Consider the following 18519-nt stretch of genomic DNA (forward strand, 5'->3'; position numbering starts at 1 on the left):
CCCCAAAGCCCCCTGGTACATAGTTGTATATTCTTCATTGTGGGTCCTTCTAGTTGTGGCACGTGGGATGCTGCCTCAGCATGGTTTGATGAGCAGTGCCATGTCCACGCCCAGGATTCGAACTGATGAAACACTGGGCCACCTGCAGCGGAGCGCGCGAACTTAACCACTTGGCCACGGGGCCAGCCCCGATGGTGAAAATCTTTAATGTGCTTATTAGCCATTTGTATATCTTCTTTGGAGAAATGTCTATTCAAGTTGTTTGCCCATTTTTTAATTGGGTTGTTTGTCCTTTTGTTGTTGAGTGTAATTCTTTATATATTGTGGATACTAGATTCTTATCCACATGATTTGCACATATTTTCTCTCATTTTGTAGGTTGTCTTTTCACTTTCTTGATAATGTCCTTTGATACGCAAAGTTGTTTATTTTGATTAAGTACAAGTTATCTACTTTTTCTTTTGTTGTTTGCCGTCTTGGTGTCATATCTAAGAATCTACTGCCAAGTCAAGCTCATGAAGATTTACTCCTATGTTTTCTTCTAAGAGTTTTATAGTTTTAGCTCTTAAATGTGTGTCTTTGATCATTTTGAGTTGATATTTTGTATATGGTGTGAAGTAAGGGTCCAACTTAATTCTTTTCCATGCAGTTATCCAGTTGTTCCAGCATCATTTTTGAAGGGACTATTCTTCCCTCATTGAATGGTCTTGGCATCCTTGTTGAAAATCAATTGGCCATAGATATGTGGGTTTATTTCTGGACTTTTGATACTATTTCATTGATCTATATGTCTGTCCTTATGCCAGTTTCACACTGTTTTGATTACTATAGCTCTGTATTAAGTTTTAAAATCAGGAAGAGTGAATCCTCCAACTTCATTCTTTTTCAATATTGTTTTATATATTCAGGGTACCTTGCATTTCCATAAGAATTTCAGGATCAGCTTGTTCATTTCTGCAAAAAGGCAGTTGGAATTTTGATAAGGAATGCACTCAACCTGTAGATCTACTTGGGGAGTATTGCCATCCTAACACTATTAAGTCTTTCAATCCATAAACACAAGATGTCTTTCCATTTCTTTAGGTCTTCTCTAATTTCTTTCCATGACGTTTTGTAGTTTTCAGTGTACGAGTCTTGCACTTCCTTGGTTAAGTTTATTCCTAAGTATTTTATTCTTTTTGATGCTATTTGCAATACTGTGATTTATAATAAATATATATTTGGTCATTCAGATAATCAAGATATATTTCTTATATACAGGCATACCTCGTTTTACTGTGCTTTTGCTTTATTGCACTTCACAGATACTGCATTTTTTACAGGACCCTCCACCAGCAAAAATATTACAACGTGCCATAGGCTCAGATGATGGTGAGCATGTTTTAGCAATAAGGTGTTTTTCAATTAAGGTAGGTACATTTTTTTTTAGACAATGCTATTGCACACTTAATAGACTACAGTCTAGTATAAACATACTTTTATATGCACTGGGAAATCAAAAACCTCGTGTGACTTGCTTTATTGTGATATTCGCTTTATTGTAGTGGTCTAGAACTGAACCTGCAATAACTCCAAGGTATGCCTGTATGTTTGGTCTTTGTCCACAGTTCCTGGTTCACAGCTCCCAAAACTCTTGGAATTTCCCAAGTGTTGAGAGTGATAAAGGCATCTTTCATTATGTCAATGAGGTGATTTTTGGAAAATACCTAAGGTTAGAGGGTTGGAACTTTCAGTCCCACCTGCTGACCTCCAGGGAGGGGAAAGGGCTGGAGATGGAGTTCAATCATCAGTGGCCAATGATTTAATCAATCATATCTATGTAATGAAGCCTCCATAAAAAACCAAAAAGACAGAGTTCAGAGAGCTTCTGGGTTGGTGAACATGTGGAGACTGGGGAGAGTAACATGCCCTGTCTTGATACCTCACCCTATGCAACTCTTTCATTTGGCTATTCCTGAGTTATATCTTTTTACAATAGTAATCTATAAGTAATATGTTTCTCTGAGTTCTGTGACCCACTGTAGCAAATTAATCAAACCCAAGGAGGGGGTTGTGGGAACCTCTAATTTACAGCCAGTTGATCAGAAGTACAGGTACCTGGACTTGCAACTGGTGTCTGAAGTCAAGGAGGAAGTCATGGGGACCGTCAATCTGTAGCTGGTGTGTCAGAAGCACAGGTAATAACCTGGGCTTGTGACTGGTATCTGAAGGGGTGGGGGACTTAGAGGACTTCAGTCTTATAAGACTGAACTCTTAATCTGTGAAATCTGACGCTATCTTCAGGTAGTCTCAGAATTGAGTTGAATTGCAGGACACTCAGCTGGTGTCCCAAGAATTGCTTGTTGGTGTGGGGAACTCTCTCCCCACATGTTGGAATTAGGCTTCAGAACACCCCAAAGACTATTATAAATGAATTTTCTTAATTTCATTTTCGATTATTCAGTGACATAGGCTGGAAGAATTTTGACAAGCATGATAGAGAAGGCATAAATTGCCTTGAACAGACATAGTGGAGATATAATTTGGAGGACGCTGTAGGGGAGGGCTCAGAAGGAAACGATGAACATGCTATTAGAAAGTGGAAGAAGAGAGATGCTTGTTATTTAGTGGCAGAAAGCTTACTGAAATGGTCTCTTGTGGTCATGTGGAAAGCAGAACTTTTAAGTGATGATCTTGGTTATGTAGCTAAGGAGATTTCCAAAGTTTTGAAGGTGAGGCCTGATTTTTTTCTTGCTGCTTATAAAAAAACAAGAGATGAGAGATAAATTGAGGGAAAAACTATTAAACATAAAGTAACCAGGACTTAATTTTGAAAATTCTTAGTCTCTCTAGATGGCAAAAGATTTTAATTGAAAGAAGGCTGTCAGACCCCCCAAATTCTACTGGCAGGAAGCAGCCTGATAAAACTACTTAGCTGCAAACATGTGCTACCTTTCATGACAAAGGATGACTTAGAGGGCGAGACTAAGAGCCCAAAGGGTGGAGCAGAGAGTTGAGAGGATTATTTCCAGGCCTGAAACTTAATGAAGGAACTCCCAATATTTTCCCAGCTGGATTTCAGAATTACTATGGACCCTTTTTGACCTTCCATTTGCCCTCCTTTTTAACTGTAATGTCTGTAACTGTTGTCCTTTCCCTGGCCCCCTATCGTATATTGGGTATGTTGGGGTCAGATAACTTGTCTCTAGGAGTGGAATGGCTGGATTATATAGTTAGATGTTTATATACCTGTGTATGTAAGCTTTAGTTTCACAGGTCTATAAAAAGAAAGGAATTATGCCCCAGTAAATTTTCTTGTTTTTTTTTTTAAAGACTTTATTTTTCCTTTTTCTCCCCAAAGTCCCCCTGGTACATAGCTGTGCATTTTTAGTTGTGGGTCCTTCTAGTTGTGGCACGTGGGACGCCGCCTCAGTGTGGCTTGATGGGCGGTACCATGTCCACGCCCAGGATTCAAACCGGCAAAACCCTGGGCCGCCAAAGCAGAGCGTGCGAACTTAACCACTATGCCACGGGGCCGGCCCCGCCCCAGTAAATTTTCTTAATGTATTATATCCAGGAACTTCCGGCAATAAAAAGGAATAAACACTTGACACACAATAACATGGATCAATCTCAAAATGATCATGCTAAGTGAAAGAAACTGACAAAAGAAGAGTAAATACCATATGATTCCATTTATATGAAACTCTACGAAATAAAAACTGATCTATAATGACAAAAAGAAGATTAGTTGTCACTTTGGGATTGTGGGTTGGGGAAAGGCAGGAGGGAGGGATTACAAAGGTCATGAATTGTGGGCGGTGATTGTTTACTATATTGACTGTTTCATGGTTTCATGGGTGTATACATAGGTCAACTTGTCAGATTGTACACTTTATATCAACCATTCTTCAATAAAGCAGTTTAAAAATGTATTTGCCACTTGTACATGTCTTTTTCTCACAAAAAATTATATTCAAAGAGAAAGCACAATCTCTGTCTATTTATCATAGACTAGGCCTTATTACTCATCCACTCATTCTCAAATATTTTCTAAATATCTGTTAGTTTCTGTGGGAAATACAAATATGAATCTTTTGCACTAATGAAGCATATAATCTAAGACACTGGTTATGGTTTGGAAATCATAAACAATTATTTTTTTATATTGTTTTCAAAAAGATCCTTACCAGAAGCAAATCCCTCCCAGTGACTACGCATCAACTGCTCCATACAACTCAGAACCTTGCTCCACACATCGTCAAACACATAAGCAAGGACATCTTCTTTCATGCAGTAAAATGGAGCAATGGGAGGGTACCCTAATTTCTGTTTCTCTGTAGCTGCTTCTGATTTCTTTCCATGAAGCTCCTCTTCCCTGTAAGAGAAGTAAGAGGGAAAGACTTCATGGTTATTTTTCACAGAGTGTTCACCACAGGCCTTTGTACTTCTTAGGAATGTGATTTATGCCCCCTACCCTACCCTTTGCCAGGTATATGTAGCACATTTATTAAGTTGCCTGCATTTCCCTTTTTACCCCCTTCCCACCCTACCACTCTGCCAAAAAATAGAACCAAAAAAAGAAGACTGAAAATCACTGTACATTTTTTAGCTTTAAACAGATGAGTACTGCTGGGAGCCGTGGCTACATCATTTGATCGGCTGTTTGACAGGGTCCAGCCGATTAACGCCGAGGGGTGCAGGGTCGCCCCTTGGTGAAGAATAACCGGCCAGCCCCTCACATAGTTCTGAAACCTGTGCTGCTTCTAATTGCCCTTCATTCCTTTTCCTTTCTTAACCTCCAGTTTTCACTCCTTTGGGTGGCTGCTTGGGAGGCACTACCTCCTGGGAAAATTAGATATAGTAAGAGAATGTGACCACCTGTAGGTAACTTTCAAGATATTTTTCAGTTAATTATTGGAGGAGCACACAGTCCCATTTGAGACAATCAGAAAGGAATCCTGCCCAGATAAGATGTCGAATTAGGTTTATGGCCTCCATCTGGTTAATGTTTCCTTCTCCCTCCAGTTCTTTGTCTAAATATACATATGCATCGTCCTTCTAAGTTTGCTGGTTAATTGGATGATCAAGAAGTATCTATATATTATTCTTGACCTTCTGCTTTCTGTTAAAATGTTATAGAGGTTTTCTCCTAAAAGCAATAAATAATAAATAATTGGTGAGTAGAAGGGCCGAGGGGTGCAAGAATGCCCCTCGGTGAAGGATGGCCGGCCGACACCCCTGATATTTTCTGAATTATATGCATGCTTTCTATCAAGGTTATGTGTATACTTATTTCTCTTTTTTATTCTTGAAGATATATAGTTTAGCTTAGCTTTTCAGCCCTTTACTTTACTAACAAAGTGATACTTTCTCCGGCAGTGTATTTAAGGGACTGTTAGCTCTACAATCTAAAAGACAAAGGAATGCTTCCACCCCCTAAAGGGCGCGAAAAAGTAAAGATGTTTAACTGCCCGCTGAGAATGCAGATAGCCCTGGGGATAAGACACCCTGGAGTCGCCTTTTGTTCCCATTAACCATCTACACTAATGGCGTAAATGATTGAGGGAGGCAGGGATGGCTTCACCAGGATGCAACCAGACGGACTGCTGTCCTGTCCGGAGGCCTGGACCTTCTCTCTTTGATTTAACTTTACCATGAATTACAACAGACGCCTAGGTACCTATCTCCTTTAGCTTAGAGACAACAAACACTAGTTAATTGCGGAGAAGACTACCATTAACCTTATGCTCTATAGAACAGAATGCTAATAAATATTCTTGTGCTCGTTTTTTACTTCCTTATCTCTCTGAGAATATTTGTAGAACTATTTCTGTACTAATCCTGAAAAATATATAAACGACACTTGTGCACAGTAAAGTCGGACTTGCTAACACCAACCCAAGTCTCACGTCCCCTTTATTTTCCCCCTCCCTCATCGCGCCGACGCCGTCCATCCCTCAGGAACCTGGACTCCGCCGGGGCGGGACCCCGGCAGAGTACTGTCAATTGAACAACAAACTATGACAAGCATACAGAAATACTCTTTTTGTTGTAACTGGATAACATTTAGATTAATATTAATGTGACACATGTAACTGTGATATGCTGCATAATTTTTTTTTATTTTTTTAGGAAGATTAGCCAAGCTAACATCTGCTGCCAATCCTCCTCTTTTTGCTGAGGAAGGCTGGCCCTGAGCTAACATCCATGCCCATCTTCGTCTACTTTATATGTGGAACGCCTGCCACAGCATGGCTTGCCAAGCAGTGCCATGTCCGCACCCAGGATCCGAACTGGTGAACCCCAGGCCGCTGAAGCAGCACGTGCAAACTTAACTGCTGCGCCACCGGGCTGGCCCCTATGCCACATAATTATTTGAGGTGATGATTCATTAGAGAAGTAGTCCCCATACATTATTGAAATTAGTATAGTTTTACTAATCCAAGTAAACATTTGGTAATTGGCTGGAAAGGAAAAGGAGGGGAGCCCGACAGCACAGGAAGATACTCCGAAGCTCTTCTGGAGATGTCTATCTATAAGCCAGAAACTCCCAGTTAGCCAAGTCTTTCTCTTCTCTGGCAGGGAGTGGCAATAGCCCCAGAATTCTGGGGAAAAAAATCTAGCTCATGGATGTGCTTACCTATGACTAATGTATTAGAAACTAAGACAAAGCAAATTCTGGAACTGGCTAGGGGTAGGGAAAAATATCTCCCAGGCTCTACAGTGAAAATTACCCCTAGGGCAGCACAGGTCTCCAAAATTAAATAGAAAATAGGCAGGAAAGGAGGATGCTAAGAGGTTTATGCAGGGCAGCCAAAGATTCTCTTTGCTTCTCTTTTCCCAAGGAAGAGCTAGCCTGGCATTAAGTGGGGGAGGAGGCTGATTAGTATTAATTGTATTTCACTTTATATTTCTTTTTAGAGAAGATAACACATTCATAAGACAAAAAAAATTCAAATTGTACAGAAGGAAATGTATGTATGTAGTGAAAAATAAGTCCCCTACATCTCTATCCTCCAGTCGCTATTCCCAGAAGCAAACATTATACACTGGTCCAGAGAAATAGTTACATTATACACTGTATTACACCTTGCTCTTTCATTTAACAATATATCTTGGCCTTTGATCCTGATCAATACTTATAAATCTCCCTCTTTTAAAAAACAGCTGCAGAGTATTCCATTGGATATACCATAATACGTCTAACTAAACAGTTATTGATCAACCAACCCTTTGCTCTTACAGTCAATACTGCAATTAATATCCTTGTATGTAGTTCTTTGGCAACATGTGTATTATATCTGCAGGATAAATTCCTATAAATAGAATTTTTTTTTTTAAAGATTGGCACCTGAGGTAACATCTGTTGCCAATCTTTTTTTTTTTTCCCCTGCTTCTTCTCCCCAAAGCCCCCCAGTACATAGTTGTATATTCTAGTTGTGAGTGCCTCTGGTTGTGCTATGTGGGACGCCGCCTCAGCATGGCCTAATGAGTGGTATCATGTCCACGCCCAGGATCTGAACCAATGAAACCCTGGGCCACCAAAGCAGAGTGCGCAAACTTAACCACTGGGCCGGGACCAGCCCCCTAGAAATAGAATTGTTGAGTCAAGGGGTATATGCATGTCAATTTGAAAGATATTGCCCACTTTCCACTAAAGAGGTGATATAATTCTTCGGTGGTGAAAGAATATGCCTATTTTCCCATTCAAAAAATTATCAAACTTCTTTATCTTTTGTTCTCTGCCAGGTCTGACAGAAAAAATAGTGTATCATTACAGTTTTAATTTGCATATATAATTGTGAATGAGATTGAATCTCATTTCATATATTTAAAATTCATTTTCTTTTTATATGAAATATTTATGTTCTTTGCTTGTTTCGTCCTTAGTCTTTTCCTTATTGATGTACATATTAAGGAAATAAAATCTTTGTGTATGTATGAACTGCAAGTACTTTTGCCACTTTATTTGTCTTTTGAATTTATGACTTTTTTCTATGCAGAAATTTCATTTTACGTAGTCATTTTTAAGAATTTCTTAAATGACACAAATTTCATGCTATGATTAGGAAGGATTTGCCGATTCTCAAATTATTTTTTAAAAAACAATCTTTCATATTTTTTTCTTTTTTTTAAATTTTTTTTTTATTGAGTTAATGATAGGTTACAATCTTGTGAAATTTCAGTTGTACGTTAATGTTTGTCAGCCGTGTTGTAGGTGCACCCCTTCACCCTTTGTGCCCACCCCTCACCCCACCTTTCCCCTGGTATCCACTAAACTGGTCTTAGTCCATAATCTTAAATTCCTCATATGAGTGGAGTCATACAGAGATTATCCTTCTCTCGCTGGCTTATTTCACTTAACATAATTCCCTGAAGGTCCATCCATGTTATTGCAAACGGAATGATTTTGTTCTGTTTTGCAGCTGAGTAGTATTCCATTGTATATATGTACCACTTCTTCTTTATCCATTCGTCTGTTGATGGGCACTTAGGTTGCTTCCATGTCTTGGCTATTGTAAATAATGCTGCAATGAACATTGGGGTGCATAGGACTTTCGGGATTGCTGACTTCAAGCTCTTTGGATAAATACCCAGTAGTGGGGTGGCTGGATCGTATGGTAGTTCTATTTTTAATTTTTTGAGGAATCTCCATACTGTTTTCCATAGTGGCTGCACCAGTTTGCATTCCTACCAGCAGTGTATGAGAGTTCCTTTTTCTCCACAACCTCTCCAACATTTGTTACTATTTGTTCTAGTTATTTTTGTCATTCTAATGGGTGTAAGGTGATATCTTAGTGTAGTTTTGATTTGCATTTCACTGATGATCAGCGATGATGAGCATCTTTTCATGTGCCTATTGGCCATCCGTATATTTTCTTTGGAGAAATGTCTGTTCGTGTCTCCAGCCCATTTTTTGATTGGGTTGTTTGATTTTTTGTTTTGAGTTGTGAGAGTTCTTTATATATTATGGATATTAAGCCTTTGTCACATACATGACTTGCAAATATTTTTTCCCAGTTAGTGTGTTGTTTTTTTGTTTCAATCCTGTTTTCCTTTGCCTTGAAGAAGCTCTTTAGTCTGAGGAAGTCCCATTTGTTTATTCTTTCTATTGTTTCCCTTCTCTGAGAAGGCATGGTGTCTGAAAAGATCCTTTTAATACTGATGTCAAAGAGTGTACTGCCTACGTTCTCGTCTAGAAGCCTTATGGTTTCAGGTCTCAGCTTTAGGACTTTGATCCATTTTGAGTTTATTTTGGTGAATGGTGAAAAAGAATGGTCAATTTTCATTCTTTTACATGTGGCTTTCCAGTTTTCCCAGGATCATTTGTTGAAAAGACTTTCTTTTCTCCATTGTTTGCACTCAGCTCCTTTGTCGAAGATTAGCTGTCCAGAGATGTGTGGTTTTATTTCTGGGCTTTCAATTCTGTTCCATTGATCTGTGCACCTGTTTTTGTACCAGTACCATGCTGTTTTGATTACTGTAGCTTTGTAGTATGTTTTGAAGTCAGGGATTGTGATGCCTCCCGTTTTGTTCTTTTTTCTCAGGATTGCTTTAGAAATTCGGGGTCTTTTGTTGCCCCATATGAATTTTAGGATTCTTTATTCTAATTCTGTAAAGAATGTCATTGGGATTCTGATTGGGATGGCGTTGAATCTGTAGATTGCTTTAGGTAGAACGGACATTTTAACTATGTTTATTCTTCCAATCCATGTACATGGAATGTCTTTCCATCTCCTTATGTCGTCATCCAATTCTTTCAGAAAGGCCTTGTAATTTTCATTATATAGGTCCTTCACTTCCTTAGTGAAATTTACCCCAAGGTATTTTCTTCTTTTTGTTGCGATTGTGAATGGTATTGTGTTCTTGAGTTCTTTTTCTGTTAGTTCGTTTTTGGAGTATAGAAATGCTACTGATTTATGCAAATTGATTTTGTACCCTGCAACTTTGCTGTAGTTGTTGATTACTTCTAAGAGTTTTCCAATGGATTCTTTGGGGTTTTCTGTATATAAGATCATGTTGTCTGCAAACAGCGAGAGTTTCACTTCTTCCCTCCCTATTTGGATTCCTTTTATTCCTTTTTCTTGCCTGATTGCTCTGGCCAGGACCTCCAGTACTTTGTTAAATAAGAGTGGTGATAGAGGGCATCTGTCTCGTTCCTGTTTTCAGGGGGATGGCATTCAGTTTTTGCCCATTGAGTATGATGTTGGCTATGGGTTTGTTTATATGGCCTTTATTATGTTGAGGTAGTTTCCTTCTATGCCCATTTTGTTCAGAGTTTTTATCATAAATGGCTGTTGGATCTTGTCAAATGCCTTCTCTGCATCTATTGAGATGATCATGTGGTTTTTATTCCTCAGTTTGTTGATGTGGTGTATCACGTTGATTGATTTGCGGATGTTGAACCATCCCTGTGTCCCTGGTATGAATCCCACCTGGTCATGATGTATGATTCTTTTGATGAATTGCTGAATTCGGGTTGCCAAAATTTTGTTTAGAATTTTTGCATTTATGTTCATCAGTGATATTGGCCTGTAGTTCTCTTTTTTCCTGGTGTCCTTGTCAGGTTTTGGTATCAGCATGATGTTGGCCTCATAGAATGTGTTTGGAAGTGTTACATCTTCCCTAATCTTTTGGAATAGCTTGCAAAGGATAGGTATTAAATCCTCTCTGAAAGTTTGGTAGAATTCCCCAGGAAAGCCATCTGGTCCTGAGGTTTTATTCTTTAGGATGTTTTTGATTGCTGTTTCAATCTCTTTCCTTGTGATTGGTCTGTTCAAATTGTCTGCCTCTTCTCGAGTGAGCTTTGGGAGATTGTAGGAGTCCAAGAATTTATCCATTTCCTCTAGGTTATCCATTCTGTTGGCATATAGTTTTTCGTAGTATTCTCTTATAATCCATTGTATTTCTGCAGAGTCTGTTGTTCTTTCTCCTTTTTCATTTCTGATTTTGTTTATTTGAGCTTTCTCCCTTTTTTTCTTTGTAAGTCTGGCTAGGGGTTTGTCAATTTTGTTTATCTTCTCAAAGAACCAGCTCTTTGTTTCATTGATCCTTTCTACTGCCTTTTTTGTTTCAATAGTATTTATTTCTGCTCTGCTTTTTATTATTTCTCTCCTTCTGCTGACTTTGGGCTTTATTTGTTCTTTTTTCTCTACTTCAGCTAGGTGTACTTTAAGGTTGCTTATTTGGGATTTTTCTTGTTTGTTAAGATGTGCCTGTATTGCGTTGAATTTTCCTCTTAATACAGCTTTTGCTGTATCCCATATGAGTTGGTATGGCATGCTATGATTTTCATTTCTTCCCAGGTATTTTTTGATTCTTCTTTAATTTCTTCAATGATCCATTGCTTGTTCAGTAGTGTGTTGTTTAGTCTCCACATCTTTGTGCCTTTCTTAGCTTTTTTCTTGTAATTAATTTCTAGCCTTGTAGCACTATGATTGGAGGAGATGCTTGTTACTATTTCAATTTTTTTACATTTGTAGAGGCTTGCCTTGTTTCCCAACATATGGTCTCTCCTTGAGAATGTTCCATGTGGACTTCAGAAGAATGTGTATTCAGCTCTTTTAGGGTGAAGTGATCTATATATGTCTATTAAGTCCAATTGTTGGTAGTTTTTCGTTTAGCTCCACTATTTCCTTGTTGATTTTCTGTCTGGATGATCTGTCCATTGATGTGAGTGGGGTGTTGGGGTTCCCTACTATTATTGTGTTGCTTTTAACATCTTCCTTTAGGTCTGTTAATAGTTGCCTTATGAATCTTGGTGCTCCTGTGTTGGGTGCATAGATATTTATAAGCTTTATTTCTTCTTGATGAAGTGTCCCTTTGATCATTATCTATTGTCCCTCTGTGTCTCTCTTTCCCTGTCTTATTTTGAAATCCACTTGGTCTGATATAAGAATTGCAACACCTGCCCTTTTTTCCTTGCTATTAGCTTGAAGTATTGTCCTCCACCCCTTCACCCTGAGCCTGTGTTTGTCCTTGGGCTGAGGTGTGTTCCTTGGAGGCAACAAATTGTTGGATCTTGTTCTTTAATCCATTTTGCCACTCTGTGTCTGTTTATTGGAGAGTTTAATCCGTTTACATTGAGAGTGATTATTGATGCATGTGGACTTAATGCTGTCAATCTGTTGCTCATTATCTTGTTTTCCTGCATTTCTTTTCCTGTGTGCTTTAGTCTACCCATTTAATACTGCAATTTTTTATGCTGGGTTTCTTAGATTTTTCCTTATTTATGACTTGTGACTCTGTTCTGTATTTTATTTTAGTGTCTATCCTGAAGTTTGTATTTAGAATCTCATGTATAATATAGTCTATTCTCTGGTGGTCTCTTACTTACTTGACCAATACTGATTTAGACCCTTTGCTCTTCCCCTCCTAAATAATTATTTTCATTTCTTATTCCAACTCATGTTATGAATTTGTAGTTAGAGTGATAAGATCGTCCTTGCTTTGGTAGTTTCCTTACCTTTACCCTAATGCTACAGTTGAATATTTGCTATCCTGTTCTGGTTCTATCCATCGGTCTCCCTAGTCTGTGGATTGTGACCCTTTTCTCCCTTTTTTCTTTTTTCAGGTATGAGAGCCTTCTTGAGGATTTCTTGTAGTGGAGGGCTTTTGGTTACAAATTCCCTTAACTTTTGTTTGTCTGGAAAAGATTTAATTTCTCCCTCATATCTGAAGGAAATTCTTGCCGGATAGAGTATTCTTGGCTGAAGATTTTTATCTTTTAAAGCTTTGAATATGTCACTCCATTCTATCCTAGCTTGTAAGGTTTCTGTAGAGAAATCCGCGGACAGTCTGACAGGGGCTCCTTTATAGGTTATTCTCTTTTTTTCTTACTTCCCTGAGTATTCTTTCCTTATCTTTCCTTCTTGCCAATTTTACTACTGTGTGCCTTGCAGTATGTCTTTTTACATTGACAAATCTAGGAGATCTGAAAGCTTCCTCTACACACATTTCTCCGTCAAATCCTAGATTTGGGAAGTTCTCTTCAATAATTTCGTTAAGCACACTTTCTGCTCCATTTTCCTTTTCCACATTCTCGGGAATTCCTATGATCCTTATGTTCTTACTCCTCATTGAATCCACTATGTCTCGGAGATTTTCCTCGTTTTTTTTAATTCTTCGTTCTCTTTCTTCCTCTGGAGCCATTCAGCCTGTCTATCTTCAATTATGTTAATTTGCTCTTCTATGGAGTCTACACGGGCATTCAGGGAATCCGTATTCTGTTTTATCTGGTCCATTGTGTTTTTCATCTCTAGTAATTCTGTTTGATTCTTCTTTATGATTTCAATCTCTTTTGTGAAGTAACTCCAGAACTGGGCTTGTTTCTCTATCTTTCTCTCTACCTCATTGAGTTTTTTGATTATAGCTGCTCTGAACTCATTATCACTTAGTTTACCTAATTCCAAGTCCTCAGGACTTAATTCTATGTTTTTATTGTTTTCCTTCTGGTCTGGGGCTTTTATAAACTGCTGGATGGTAGAGGAGCGGTTTTTTCACATGGTGGTAGAATTTGGTTGCAGTTACAGCCTGTCGCCACTAGATGGGGGTCGAGAGCTGCATGTTATGAGCTCTCCGCCTTCGGGCAAGATGGCTGCGCCCAGTGGCTTTGCCGGGAGGTAGGGGCTGCTATTCTCGCGCGCCGATCTGGATTCTGATCAATTCTGTTCTCTGGTCTCCCGAGGCCCTGGGTTTATGGGGTCCATGTGGACAGAAGCTTTCCGCCCATCACCGGGTTTCCACTGAACCAGCAGCAGGAGTCCTGGATGATCCCCTGGTCGCACGGCCCCTCCCCGGCTCCTTCCCGACCTGCACAGCAGCAATCGCAGACTCTAGGGCAGGGAGCAATGTTCTCTCCTACCGTTCCAGTGCCTCCGAGGCTGTAAGCAAGGTTTATGATCTCTGCCTTCTTGGTATTGTAGGTCTCTAACGTGTTGGCATTAGATTTATTCTCTGGAATTCAGTTTTTCCAATCCTTTGTTGTATTTTGGAGGGGAGAGAATCCCGGGTCAGCTCACCCTGCCATTCTGCTCCGCCTCATTGTTCCTCAGGCGCCAATCATTTCTAGGGCTCCTGGGTCCCCTGAGTCCTTCCTACGAGCCACAGGACAGGCACAGTTAAAAGCCTGACAGAAGCCGCAGCACACCCACCAGAGAGCAGCGAAGCACACGGCACCATATTTTTTCTTCTAAACTTATATATCATGTGTTACATTTAAATTTTTTATATGTGTAAAATTTATTTTATGTAAAAAATAAGTTAAGACCTTTATTTTTTCCCAGATGGTTTGTTTTTCTATGTTGCACCAAAATCATTTGCTGAAATTATTGTATATACTCATTTCATGTAAACATAGTTCACACCTCTTCAACTGCTCTTTTAAAAAGTTTCAGAGTTTCCAAGAGTCACTGGTGATAATTTACAGAGGGTAAAATCAAAATATGTGGAGAAAAAAAATTAACTTATTTAAAAATGTTTAACCTCAGGTAGAAGCAAATGACATGTGGAAGAAGAAAATACACAAGGAAGTCTGGTATGTGGAAGCAACAGGAATTTATATCAACTAAGCACATGAACTCTGGAGACCTGAGAACTAATTAGAAAATAACAGAAATTGATATAAATCTAATTATAAGTAATACTGGTAGTATACTTTAGAAAAAAATAGATATTAATACACAAAATAGGAGGGGAGTAAAAAGCTTAAAAGACATAATACTTACATATCTGTGTGGTCGAATGCTAAGTATTCCTCTATTATTCCTTCAGAGAAGATTACACAGTCTCTCTCTTCTCTTTCCATAGAACACAAGCTAGGTGATTTGGCAATGGAAGACGCTTTATGAGCATAAGAAGATGAAAGATGTAACTTCTTTCCCCTAATACCAAATCTGGGAGAGGAAAAACAGTATTCATTAGGTACAACATAAACAGTTCTCACAGCAACTCAGTCACACAAGTTTCGACTCAAAGTCCCTTGCCGTGGTGACACCTTCCTGGCCTACTCTAAGCCTTAATACCTATTATTTCTCAGAACAGGAAGAATAAATACTAGCCTTAGACCTACTCTGCTTAGGTGTATCATGCAGTATCAAATACTGCTTTCTATCTTTTCAGATGCAACAGCTATGGCTATAAAATAAGTTCTTAAAAAAATGTATGAATTTTCATAATTATATCTTTAAGGTACCTCAGGAGGTTATATGCTTATTTCAATAACTCCATCATTATTCAAAATGCTCCTTAAGGGCAAGGATCTTCTCTATTTATATTTAAATTTCTCTTCCTACTCAGGTATTCAATGAATATGTGATGACTCATTCATTCAGCAGGTTTACCGTGGAGAAAGTCAGTCAAATTTGAGCATTTTTTATTTTGAGGAAGATTAGCCCTGAGCTAACGTCTGCTGCCACTCTTCCTCTTTTTGCTGAGGAAGACTGGCCCTGAGCTAACATCCGTGCCCATCTTCCTCCACTTTATATGTGGGACACCTACCACAGCATGGCTTGCCAAGCAGCGCCATGTCTGCACCCAGGATACCAACTGGCGAACCCCGGGCCGCCGAGAAGCGGAATGTGCAAACTTAACAGCTGTGCCACAAGGCCATCCTGGAGCAATACAATTTTTAAAAATGGCTCTCAGTTTAACCAAATATTAAACACAACCAATATACGCTTTGCGTTATTCTTTATACTTTTTTGTACCTTAAATATTTCTTTTTAATGGGGAAAAAAGAATAAACCTATGGCACTTTTCAGCAAGGCTAGCAGGAAAATCTTACTCATGGACATTTTGGAAACATGTATCAGAAGCCTTAAAATAAACATACCCATTGATTCACTGGTTTCATTTGTAGGAATTTCCTTCAAGGATATGACCTACAAGATTTAGCTATAAAAATTATCATCACAGAATTGTTTATAATTGTCAAAAATCAAAACTAGCCTGTTTCAAAACACAGGATTGGGGATTAGTTGTTTAAATAATGGTATATTCATACAATAGAATACTATAAGATCATTAAATTAATAACGTGAGAGAAAATGGAAGATGCCTACAATAAAAGGGCAAGAGTAAAAAGATTACAAACTATGTATAGTAATTTCATAAAGTTACACAATTAGGTGGTAGAGAATGCTAGATGCCCCCCAGTATCCATGCTCCCCTTCTTTCCTAGTAAATCATGCCAATTTAATTCAGGAGAGCAATACATCCACCTCAAAGACTACATTTCCCACTAACTTGCAGGCAGATATACCCAATGAGATATGAGCAGAATTGTTATGTGGGACTCTGGGAAGGCTGTTTAAAGAGCCTAGGCTATAAGGGGTAGCCTTTTACCATTCTGCCTTTCCTCCTTTCTGCTACCTGGGAAGTGAATGTCATGTTTGGAACTCTATCAGCCATCTTGGACCATGAAGAAAACTTCAGGAAAAACATCCTGGGCTAACGTGGTCTAGCAGAAAGAAGAAAGGGTCTAGGACCCAGAAAACACCATACCACCACGACACTATCTTTAGATACCCTTCCTCCAGACTTCTTTTAAAAGAGAAAAAAACCTTCTCTGTTTTGTTAGCCATTAAATAAAGTGTATGGTTTGTAGGAAGTGGTTGGAAAGGTATGATGAGGCCAGATTGTGAAGTACTTTATGTATTAATTTGGGCTAATTGATAGCCATGGAAGGTAATTAAAGTTTTAAAGAAGGGGGATGACAAGATCCTTGCTTTAGAAGATCACTGTGGTAGTGATGAAGAGGATAATGTGGTTAGGAGGCTAGCAAAAAAAATGAAGCAAGAGCTGCTAAGCTGAAAAGAGCCTAGACCATGGCAGAAGGCATGGGGATGAAGAGATGGTAAGAGATGAGAGAAACAGTCTGGAGAACCATCATATCTAAACCAGATGGTATCACTGTTTATAAACGTCTCTAAATTTGAGACTTAAGGTTTTTTAAGTCTCTGTTCTGAAATTCTAAAATAGTGATTCCCAAATTCCAGTCAAAAGATTTTTGCCAATCCATGACAAAATTTTTACTGATCTACATCAAAACGAGCAAAATACAGACAATACCCAGTAAGACTGCCAAATACCTTGCTTAAAAAGGAATGTCCTTATTTTGAAATTATGTACTTCATGCATTTTTGTGTTAATATGTCTTTTCTTTTATAAAATAGTTTTTTATAAAAAAGTTTTTTATCATAACATGACAAAATTTAAAGCTGTCAAACTCATATCAAAACACTTCATTCCCAACATTCCATATATTATTGTGCTATTGTATCATTCCATTTATATTATTAACCAACCATTTTTTAAGTCAGTGGTAACTAATGGAATTATTTACTTTGAGGAAAAAAATATATACTTCCTAACAAAGTATAGGCCTTTCTGTTAGTAAAAAAAATTTCAGTTAGATGAGACAGAAAAATGTTTCATTTCCCCTAAAGCTGCATCAAAAAACACATAGTATTCTACATCATAAAACTGTCTTTGCAAATGTTAGTTCTAACAAAGGAATTTTCTAAATCATCACACTTAAGCGATTACGATGTCTGGAAAATAACCCTTATCTCCTAAAATGTTTGTAATTCTTTTTCTTACTAAAATAATAACAGTAGTCTTACCTAATAATGTATTGCCCTGGTAGTAGTATTTGAGATCTGTTTTCTTGTGAGAGGAAAAAAATCATTGGCACTTTATTCTTCTCCCACATGCTTGGAGGATAGAATAACTTTGCTAGGTTCCTTATTTAAAAAAAATTGGAGCCAGCCCATCCAGATGCAGGCCTTAGGAGGTGGAATTCTGCAGCCTTCTTGGAGGTGATCACTGCAAGGCCCTCATGGGTGGTTGCAAGAAACAAGTGGCCAAGAGCTCTCCTTCCTGACTAGGATCTGAAAAGTACAATTAACCACTCTCAACTCCATTTCAGAGCAACCTTATCTCCCAGTGGACCTCTAGAAATGACCTCTGGAAATTACAAGAAGTTGTGATTTCATGATGCCAAAAGGAAGAAAACATAACTTAGTACACTGGAAAGGAAATATAATTGTGGCTGGTCCTTCCAGTAGAAGAAGTGAAAGAGTATCTCCATAGCTTTGGAGAGCTTCTGAAAGATCTTTTTATTAATTGGCTGATTTCTTTATTTATTTACTTTTTGGAGAGGAGATTGGTCCTGAGCTAACATCTGTTGCCAGTCTTCCTCTTTTTTTTCCTCCCCAAAGCCCCAGTACATAGTTGCATATCCTAGTTGTAGGTCATTTTACTTCCTGTATGTGGGATGCCACCATAGCATGGCTTGATGAGCAGTGCAGAGGTGTGCACCCAGGATCCAAACCGGTGAACCACAGGCACCAAAGCAGAGCACACAGACTTAACCACTCAGCCACAGGGCTGGCCCCTGGAAGATCTTCATGTCTAAAAAAAATCTGATTTGTGATTAGCTTGACTGGTTCTTGCATTTAAGACAGTTATTTAAAAAAAAAAAAATCAAAGAAAATGAAAGCAAAAGCTATAATTTTAATGAGTGACATGAGGGAG

The 18519-nt window shown here is 38.5% G+C and overlaps 1 protein-coding gene across 1 annotated transcript; it reads right to left on the reverse strand.

The window, feature by feature from the left end:
• Positions 1 to 4169: 4169 nt before the first annotated feature.
• On the reverse strand, positions 4170 to 17695 carry LOC124233021 (primary cilium assembly protein FAM149B1-like; the record flags this gene model as incomplete). The annotated part of the gene is made up of 3 exons (XM_046650012.1): positions 17607 to 17695; positions 14709 to 14876; positions 4170 to 4357 (listed from the first exon to the last, which is right to left on the reverse strand). Coding segments are annotated over exons 1-3 (445 nt in total), but the record flags the coding sequence as incomplete, so codon positions are not given.
• Positions 17696 to 18519: the final 824 nt, after the last annotated feature.

The sequence above is a fragment of the Equus quagga genome, unplaced genomic scaffold, assembly GCF_021613505.1.
Source record: "Equus quagga isolate Etosha38 unplaced genomic scaffold, UCLA_HA_Equagga_1.0 150329_RagTag, whole genome shotgun sequence".
Taxonomy (NCBI): Eukaryota; Metazoa; Chordata; class Mammalia; order Perissodactyla; family Equidae; genus Equus; species Equus quagga.